General features: G+C 33.3%; 1 protein-coding gene across 1 annotated transcript; it reads left to right on the top strand.

The window, feature by feature from the left end:
• The first annotated feature begins 1,036 nt into the window (after positions 1 to 1,036).
• On the top strand, positions 1,037 to 8,301 carry LOC133796995 (uncharacterized). Its single transcript, XM_062234730.1, has 15 exons — positions 1,037 to 1,255; positions 1,414 to 1,491; positions 2,103 to 2,152; positions 2,259 to 2,312; positions 2,676 to 2,728; positions 3,105 to 3,177; positions 3,355 to 3,416; positions 3,991 to 4,059; positions 4,516 to 4,621; positions 6,130 to 6,191; positions 6,332 to 6,432; positions 6,819 to 6,914; positions 7,358 to 7,425; positions 7,906 to 7,951; positions 8,113 to 8,301. The coding sequence occupies exons 1-15, from the start codon at positions 1,184 to 1,186 to the stop codon at positions 8,191 to 8,193; spliced, it is 1,071 nt and encodes a 356-aa protein (XP_062090714.1). The 5' UTR covers positions 1,037 to 1,183; the 3' UTR covers positions 8,194 to 8,301.
• The last annotated feature ends 1,496 nt before the right edge of the window (positions 8,302 to 9,797 follow it).

Genomic DNA, 9,797 nt, shown 5'->3' with positions numbered 1-9,797 from the left:
AAATAACCATCGAGCTACAGTCTAGTCTCATATTGAACCATTATCGAACCTATCGAGCCCTTGTAATATAATACAACATATCCTATCGAGCTCTTATCGAGCTCCTATCGAGCTCATGTCGAGCTCATATCGAGCCATAATCGATCCATCATCGAACTGTTCAAACTACCTTATCGAGCCTACTATCGAACCATAATCGAACCTATCGAGCCACTGGTTCAAACCCAGAAAAAATTTCCCACAAAATCGGACAACCCATTCCACAAATCACAGATTCAACAACGATATAAAGCAAATATGGACTTGGGTTCAAGATTTTACCTTAGTTTTTTAAACTTTGAAGGAAATATGCTCCGTGGGTCTCGGGATTGATAGAAAAATGGGAGTTTGCAGTGGGCTCGAGATCGCCGGAGAAATGGGAGAAAGTGGGGGCTCGACGGAGAAGGTGGGAGCTCGACGGAGATGCGGGCTCGACGGCTCGACGGAGATGGCGGCTCGACGGAGGTGGGGGTTCGATGGTTTTTGGGGGATTTTTGTGAGGCTGAGAGAGAGAGAAACCGAGACTGAGAGAGAAGGCTGAGATTGAATGGGAAGGGTATTTTGGGTAGGAGGGAAAAGCTTAGCATGCATTTGAAAAAGTTAATAATGCTAAGATTTTTTTGTAATTATACCTATTAGTATGTATAAAAAATGAAATTTCCCATTTGTTATTAATATTTGAAAAGGAAATAAAGATTAAATAAAGGAACTAATTACGTAATTTATCGAAAAAAAAAGTCTTTCTGTGATCCCATCAAACAGCCAATTATCAGAATAGATCCAAATATATAAAAAATATTATCAGAATAGACGTAAGAGATGAACTAACTCGTGAGTGGTGACGTGACGATAATATATATGCCCGATTATTGTGAAATTGAACAAGGAAATATAAATAAAATTATTTTTAAATATTTATTATATTCTCTTTCATTGGCTACAAAATATATATTTTTTTATCTAATTCTAAATTTGGAGAATTTCCCTTCCCTCCACTTTGTATTTGTCACATCTATGACTGTGTCTCTTCTCTTCTCCTCTCCTATAAAACAAAACCTCCAAAGCCAATATTCCGACTCCCACTCCATTCACGTCACAGCTCCACCGCTCTTTCACTCTCTTCTGCCTCGTTTCGCGTCGGAATATGGCTTCTCCTTCTCAAACCTCACTCCCTACTACTATGAAAACCGTCACCATTTCCTACTCTGATCTCCAAGTAATATATTTCTTCATTTTCTTCCCTGGCTTCTATGTTTGGTTCCCGAGAAAATTCAAACGAGGAAAATAAATTTTGTTGTGTTGAGTTTGATCTATTTTGTTCACTACGACCTCACCTGCCTCTTTGTTATTGTTATTATTTTTTGGTTAAATCAGGATAAGAGCATGGATTTGTCAGAGAAGATCGAGGAAGGGTTCGGGCCAAGTGGGCTAGGCATTTTGTCTGTAACAGATGTATGCAGTGATTTTCTCTTTCGCTTAATATGATATTTGTTTGTGTTGTTGGTTTTCAATGATCCTGACAAAATTTGTAACGCTATTCGATTTTCGTGCATTTCACTATCAGCGAATATGTTCGAAGTGTTTTTCTGAAAATGGATTCTTAAAATGTGCTGAAGAATAAGTTCAAAGGCTTCTTTTCTGCTCTTTTCTGCTCTTTTCTTTCCGATGTGTAGAATATGCTCGTGAATGGGTTGAAATGATATTGATATCTAGCATGACAGTGCCGAAGCTATCTTTCTTCTTGACTAAAGGAGAGTAGATACAACTAAGTTCATTTGTTCAGTACTGCTATATGTTGAAGCATCTTTTTTGTGACTCGTGAATAGGTTGAAATGATATTGATATCTAGCAAGACATTGTCGAAGTTATCTTTCTTCTTGACTAAAGTGTAGATATACCTAAGTTTATTTGGTCAGTACTGCTATTTGTTGAAGCATCTTTTTTGTGACTAATGGCTGCTTGATTCCTGTTTTCTGTTACTCATGTACTTGAAGAAAATGTTCGATATGTAAGTTCTCTTCTGCTATGAGAGTACTCTATTTATTACTTGAGTTATCCTGTAGGTTCCCGGGTATTCTACATTACGGCGAAATCTTCTACTCCTTTCACCTCGGTATGATGCTGAAAATGGCTTTCATTTTATTTGAGTACTCAGATATATAAATTTGGGAAACAGAACTGAATATAATATCATTGTGGGTCCTTCCTTTTCTTATTAGACTAGTCAACCTGCCTGAAGAAGTGAAAATGAAGCTGGAAGATCCTCATAGTAGGTAAGACTATTTGTAGTGGTTTCAAATTGTCTCTAGCTGACAAGTCTACTCATTTGAAAATCTAGCACACCATTTTGATAATTTTTTCTGTTCTGTTTCGTACATGTCTGGGCACAAACATTCACTTTTGTTTTCTCTGTTCTGAAATGGTTCAATAATAATTCAATATTTCCAAATTTATTGTAGATATTTAGGGCTTCAGATATCCTTAAAGTTATTGTTTGACACACTATTGTTTTCCTCAGTTATTTTGCTGATTTGAACCGTGTAACTTGAATTAAGAATTGCAAATTGTTATACTTATTATGATTTATAATGCAAACATGCATGACTTGTTATTTTTTCTCTGTTAACCGTTCATAGGTACAATTTTGGATGGAGTCATGGGAAAGAGAAGCTTGAATCTGGGAAGCTTGGTAAGTTTGTCATTTTCTTATAAAATGGAAAGGAAAAAAATTATCCTAGCAGTGCTTTCAAACCAATGATAGAATTTAAACATGATAATGACAAGAATGCTCGATAGTTATGTAATTGTGGTAATACTTGGTAATGAATGTAATTGCCTTCATGGGCATATTTTTATTTTGTCAAGTTCTAACAGCAAAAGTTTGGATGCCAGTTCTTTTTTTGGTACATGTAAAAAGATGTAATGTTTTGTGCCTCAAATACATTTAACAAGGTTTAACATTTTTTTTTCTTCCCTTTGGGAATTGTATAAGTATTTGTTTTAAAAATGAACCAGTTCAAATTCTTCAACCTGATGGATTGCTTGATTTCAATTTTAAATTTCAGATATGCTTAAAGGCTCTTTCTATGCTAATCCGATCTTGGATACACCAACAACAGAGGCATCTCTAATTGAAAGGTAAGGAGTCTAGATTTTTTTTATCAGTACTGGAATCCAGTTTTATGTATATATAATGTGTTGCCATTTATCACAACAAATAGGAAAGTAGGTTTTAAAGATATCTTGTTGATGCTTGTTAAATATTATGCCTTTTTAGCACTTATTGATTTTCTTTATCAAGGTGTGATTTTGCAGGTATCCATCATACTGTGGATCAAATATATGGCCAGATACTGCGTTGCCACAACTTGAAGTAGGTATGTTTTCATGACAAAATGAAGGTAGACTTTTCTGATTCTTCATGAGAATCTGCCTTCAGGATTAGTCAGTGTGAACTTTTGTATTTGGACTTATCATTTGCAGTCCTTTAGAATTCAAAGGGGAGAAAAGAAAAAAAGGGAATACAACTATTTTAAGGATGTAATGGGTGCAAGGCAGATAGAGAGTGGGTATACAAAGGGAGTTTTGCAAGCAATTTTGTTACTCAATACTGAATAGCTGATTATATTAAGTCAGAGATATTGATCCACTACCGTGTCATGTTTTAGTTGCTTTTATTAAGGTTCCAAAAGAAGAATGTCTTTAATATATATGTCTATTTACTGCATGCTGGTCTGAGTGTAATGTTCCTCCATTTTTTATGCTAACTATTTCGATCGTTATTATCTCAAGTATGGATCGTTCATGTACCAAATACGGGTTCCTTAGTGGTCTTTCTTTGTTATTGCTCAACTTGAGTATATTGATAAGTGGTAATAATTAATATGTTTTATCTTATAATGCGTTCAAAATCTTATTTTCTTAATAAAATTATACTAAATCTATGTGTAGCCTTTAAAGCTCTTGGTCAGTTGATGCATTATGTTGGACTCATGTTGGCACATCACTGCGACAGATATGGTAAGTTCTCATAGGGTATATGCTCTTGTTTATATAAACCAAGGGTGTCAACATGTACCCTTTCCCTAGGCAGGCATCATTGGTTTTTTAAATAGCTAGAACGATTGAAGTCAAAGATATAAATAACCTATTTAATAATGAAGTCAAGATTCCTAGGAAACTCAATAGCGGGAATCTTAATATCCACAAAAGACTTTCATTTCACTTTGAAAAAATATATCTGAATCAGCCTTTACGTCATAATAGAGAACTGATTATGCAATTACTATGTTTTCATGTATGAATTATCATGTGATATAATGTTTTAGAGCTTGACGTCAAAGATATAAATAACCTATTTCATAAAAGCAAGTCAAGAATAATAGTCTTTTGTAAATAAACAAGTTGCCTGGCTACCTTATTTTCATTTTGTTGCTCTTATGTTTGTGAATTTTTTATGTGGCCTTTCTCGATTAGTATCCAAAGCGATGAAAATGGACAAGGATGAAGGCCTTGAAAATATACTTCGTCGTTCTCGGTGTCCTAAAGGGCGTCTACTTTATTATTTTCCAAGAGAACAAAGGTGATTGTGTTCTTTCATTTGAAATTGTATATAATATAAATACACATACATAAATTTCTCGGCTGAAAGTTCGAATTTGCTTATTATTATGTTTAAGCTTTTTACTTTTGTTAATCACTTGTTGGGAAGTTCTGAAATTTGATATGATCCAGTTCTTGTGTAACAACCACCTTAGGATTTTTCTAAACCTTGGCCCGTTTTGATGGCATAATTTTGTGCAGAAGTGATAATTCTGATGAAGGCATGTCCTAAATGCATAATTATATATTTATTGTTGCTTGAACTATGAAACTCTAAAATTGATGTCTAGAATGATTTTATAATGTCATATGTTGCATGTGTTTGTATGAAAGAAACAGGGTTTAATTTCATGATGATATTGATTTACTAATAAAATTCTGGTCTAAATGCAATTGAGTGAGTAAAGTTCTAGTTCTTAGTGCTAAATTTTTGGAAACCTACTTCAATGCTCAGCAGAAATATGCCATTTTGACACCGAGTGAGAGAGCAATATTATTAAGATTTGGATTCTCATTGAAATTTTAATCAAGAGTATGATAATATATACTGTTTTGGATGGTGGTCTAAAGATTGGAGACTTTGGAAGAATTCATGGCCTTGTATGTAGCAGAAATATTAATTGTTAGTTACTAGTGCAATTTTTGTTTTCTCCCTCATTTTTTAAGGACAAATAGCTCCCTCTCAAATTTTATAATTCTTGGGATATTAGCGATATAAATACTTAAGTTCATACTTTTGTTGCATTTAAATACTTAACTTATTTTTTTAACGGCATAAATACCTAAATTTATATAACTGTTGCACTTAAATTTTTTTGTAGCATAAATAATAAAAAATGTTTAGTTTTAAAAAATAAAATATTTATTATTTATGCTACAAATATTAAAAATTAGTTATTTAAGTGCAACAATTACATAAACTTTACATATTTATACAGTAAAAAAAAAAGTTAGATATTTAAGTGCAACATAAGTATGAACTTAGGTATTTATGTTGCCAATATCCCATAATTCTTTGACATATTATTCCTGAATTTTTGTGTTGTAATTGTAAATCTCTCCCCCTAAGAATTTTAACTGCTGGAAATATTGTCTTTTATTTCATTTAGTCCAAAAACAGAACGGAATTGTGATGTGATTTGAAATGTAAGATAAATTCAGAAAGAAAAAATCTGGAGAGGTCAATAATTTTTGGGAGAAATAAACAATACATGGGAATGCCCCATCTCAATTCTGTTCTTTTATTTAGTGAAATGTAACAATGGGGGTATTTTCAGTAGTTAAAATTCATTAAGGAGACTTTTGTGACATGATAAATTTAAAGGGCAAAAGTTGGAAGGATTGGTAATCTGAGAGAAAAAAACTATTAGTCATTTTTTAATAAATCTCTCTACAATTTGGAGGTTATGGAGAAAAAGAGAAGAAAGAAGTGTGAGCATTACATATTGGGCTTCAGGATAATTGCTTAACTAGTAACTATGCTTGCAGTAACGATAACATCTCCATGTCATCTTGGTGTGGGTGGCATACAGACCATGGTTCACTGACAGGTGATCACTTTTTCCCATCGTTAATCCAAGTTTTGGTTCAAACCTCACACCTTTTTTTTACACTCAGCCAACCACTTTAGCTAGGCTTAAATAGTGATTGTTATTGTAAATTCTAATCTGTTTACCAATTTCATATGTAGGTCTGGCCTTTGGTATGTTTATGAGGGATGCGGTTGAAGTACCTTGCCCTGATAGTGCTGCTGGTCTTTATGTTAGAACAAGAACCGATCAAATTGTCAAAGTACACTATCTGTCTCTTAAAGTTCTCACAATGAAAAACTTGAACTATGAACTTTCATATCCATAATTTTCTGTCCTCTATAAATGTGCTTTACAATTTTCAGGTTAAGAAGTTAGGAAAAGGAAATGATAATTAATCATGCAACCATTATCTGCATGGTATCTTATGTGCTTGCAAACCTGTTGATTCGTGTGGAAATTGGAAAATAATATCATAAAGTTGTAACTTATGAGTAGGGGTTAGAACTTTTGTATAGGCTTCTCTCAAGTTGATTTATGTTTTTTAATCATTGCCATCTAGTAACGAAGTTTTCCTGATTTTTGCTTTGCATAATTACTGTTTTGCCTAACAAAAAATGTCTCCTTTTTACCTTGTATGTTCGCTAGGTAGTCTATGGAGAAGACGAAATAGCATACCAAATTGGTGAAACCACCGAAATACTTTCAAGTGGTTATCTATGTGCAACACCTCATTGCGTCCGGGTACTTAATCTTGTCCAAAATAATTTGTGTTTGTGTACGATATAAACATATCAATTCAAGAAAGAAGCAGCAGAGGTTCTCTCTTGTTTATCATTTTTTAATGTATAGAATGGAACAATTAGCGATACCCCTTCAAAGTGTCAAGTTTCTCCCTACTTGGCTATAATAAATAGACTAAAGCACATATTAGATTATTTTCTTTAAAACAAAAATTATATTTTTTTACTAGTGATTATCTAAGTGTCATGATTTTAAACAACTCATCTTCTTAAAGTTTGATCACATTATGTACCTGAGAGCGGTTTGAGAGTATAATTTATTTGTCTCCAAGGCTCTAACATCAATATCTAGCACCATTCTTGTTAAGGCTCCTTTCTAGTTTTCTTCTTAATTAAGTCTCACTTTCCTGACACACGACAATAATAATGTCTAATTGATCGCAGGCACCCAAAGGACAAGAAGCTTCTCGTCTTGAGCGGTCAACATTTGCATTATTTATGCAGCCTGACTGGTTTGTATTTATTTCTAATTACGGCAGTATTGTGTATTAATATCAGCATTAGTGGAGTTCTATTGTGATTAACGCCTCTGATCAGTTATTTTCTACGAGTTTCATTTGAGGCTATTTAACGACTGAGAATTGCTTGCCCTTTTTGATAATGTAGAGCCTCTTTAAATTAATAGTACGAATCAAGAAAAATCTGTTAGTGAATATTAATTTATTAAAATATCCATTATTTCTTTTTTTCAAAATATATTATCATCATATTATTATGTCAGAAAAAATCATGAAGAAACAAGCATCACGCATATTTTAGTCCAAATTCTGATGTTTTACTAACTATATATCCTATGCTTTTCGCGTAAGATTTCATTAATTATACTAAAAGCAAATACTGTCTCTTTATGTAAAACCTCCCATTATTTTTCTTTCTTCACATCTGCAAACGTTAAAAGTTTTATTTATTAATTTTTTTTTTCGGTTTTGTAGGGAAGAAAGACTAAATTTTCCTGAGGAAGTGCATATTCATAAAGAGGTACGTACAGTGTTTGAGCAAAGTTACGGCACTACAGTTAATATCTGCGCAGGATTCATTATAAGTTTGTTGTGATTTCCATAATTTTTGCTTGGGATTCAATTATTTTGCATTTTTCTGTTTTTAACTTTTTTCTTGTATTTATACTCTTTACCCCCCAGTTGATTTCATCAAGCGGTCCTCTTACTTTCGGAGAGTACACGGAGAAGCTTCTTGACAAATATTATCACCTCAGAACTTAGAACACTGTTTTCTTCATTTCTACTCCTAGTGGTTTGTGTATAGACTGAATTATGGCAACTTTCACGTATTTCATTCATAATAAGTTACTGCTAAAATCTTTTTGCTCCTTTATTGGGAATCACCTTTTACTTAGTATGATTATTCCAACAGAAGAGGTAAGTTATCTATATTATTATCGGTGATTTAATGGCGTATAATAATTGCCTTATTAAACTATATGTCATCCTTTCCACGTGGTGAAAGAGATATGTTATTGCATTTATGGGATCAAAACTATTGGTTGGTAGATGAGTCCAATCTTATATAGCTACTTAGAAACCTCATTGTAGCAGCACACTTGTTTAGTGTTTATTTCATTTAATACGTAATGAATTAATGACTGTAGCGGATAAAAGAGTAAGCACAGACTGAGCTCCAATCCATCTGCCACGCCATTGATGACTTAGGTGGTCTTTCTGTTAGCCGACTATTTGTTTAACGTTTTGTTACGGAGATAGTGACAAGGCGATACGAGGGAAGTCGGCAAGAAATTGCCCGATAAATATCTTGTTACGGTATCAACAAAATTTCGCAAGTTAAGCCTACACAGACGGATTTAACAGTACGGTATTTTGATGTTATCCCGAGAAGATTAATTGAGAATTTGGCCGCCTGCCTAGAAGGGGCAATGGATCAAGGAAATGAAAACGTGTCCAAAGAAGAGCAAGAAAGAAAACAAAAAAATGCCACGTGGAAAAGCGTGGTATGGGTTAGCGTGGGGCTGGACTTGTCCCCACACGGGTTCCTCTGCTCTCAAAAGTCTTTATCATCTGTTTTGGAAGATCGGTCACAACCCCCGCTCTCTTTTTGACCATCTTTTGACTCTTCTTTTGCACTGCTCCTTTATTACACCATACCAGCCTCCCATCTCTTTTTATAAATGTTCTTCTTCCTTGAATTTTAAAAAGAAAAATTAGATAATCAATCCCAATAGTTACAGGTCACAGCACGACAATAAAATTTAAAATCATAGCAGGTAGATTCACGTACGATAAAAGGGAAAACAGGAGGCTTACTTGATAATGTTGTGCTTTCTTTAAAAAAATAAAAATAAACTAAGAATGCTAAAATTGACTTTAATTGCCAACCAGAATGTTATTATTATTTATTTAAATGTATATTTTATAACAAATTAAAAAAAAAGGAAACTTCCTAAGTCGGCCCACGTGCTTGGTTCGGTTTATTTTATAAAAAGATCAAGTTGTACACTCGTCATTAGTACTATTAATTTTAATGCAATGAAAGTACAAGTCAATTTCCGCTTGGATAAATAATATATATTATATCGACTGAACTAAACAATATTATCACATCACCTTAGTGCTAAACCTATACAAAACATTTTAGTCCTATATTGAAAGCCGAAAAATTCTTGTCCATAGTCAGCTACACTTTTTAAACCTTTTCCCTTTCCAACTGAATATATACAGTTAATTTTTCGTTAAGTAACACTGCTTTTATATATGAGAAGTATGCAAAGTCAATCCAAATTCTCAATCTTTTTGTCCACTTGATATTTCTTTTTTCTTGTAAAATAAAAACAAAATTCTTCTCCCCTGGTTCT

Source organism: Humulus lupulus, chromosome 8 (assembly GCF_963169125.1).
Source record: "Humulus lupulus chromosome 8, drHumLupu1.1, whole genome shotgun sequence".
NCBI lineage: Eukaryota > Viridiplantae > Streptophyta > Magnoliopsida > Rosales > Cannabaceae > Humulus > Humulus lupulus.
This window is presented reverse-complemented; position numbering and strand designations above follow the sequence as displayed.

What these genes read in the sequence shown, in the direction of transcription:
- LOC133796995 (XM_062234730.1), top strand. Translation starts at nt 1,184, where the DNA reads ATGGCTTCTCCTTCTCAAACCTCACTCCCTACTACTATGAAAACCGTC. An exon ending in TTTCCTACTCTGATCTCCAA is followed by an intron (nt 1,256 to 1,413) that starts GTAATATATTTC and finishes TGGTTAAATCAG; the next exon opens with GATAAGAGCATGGATTTGTC. An exon ending in AAGTGCATATTCATAAAGAG is followed by an intron (nt 7,952 to 8,112) that starts GTACGTACAGTG and finishes TTTACCCCCCAG; the next exon opens with TTGATTTCATCAAGCGGTCC.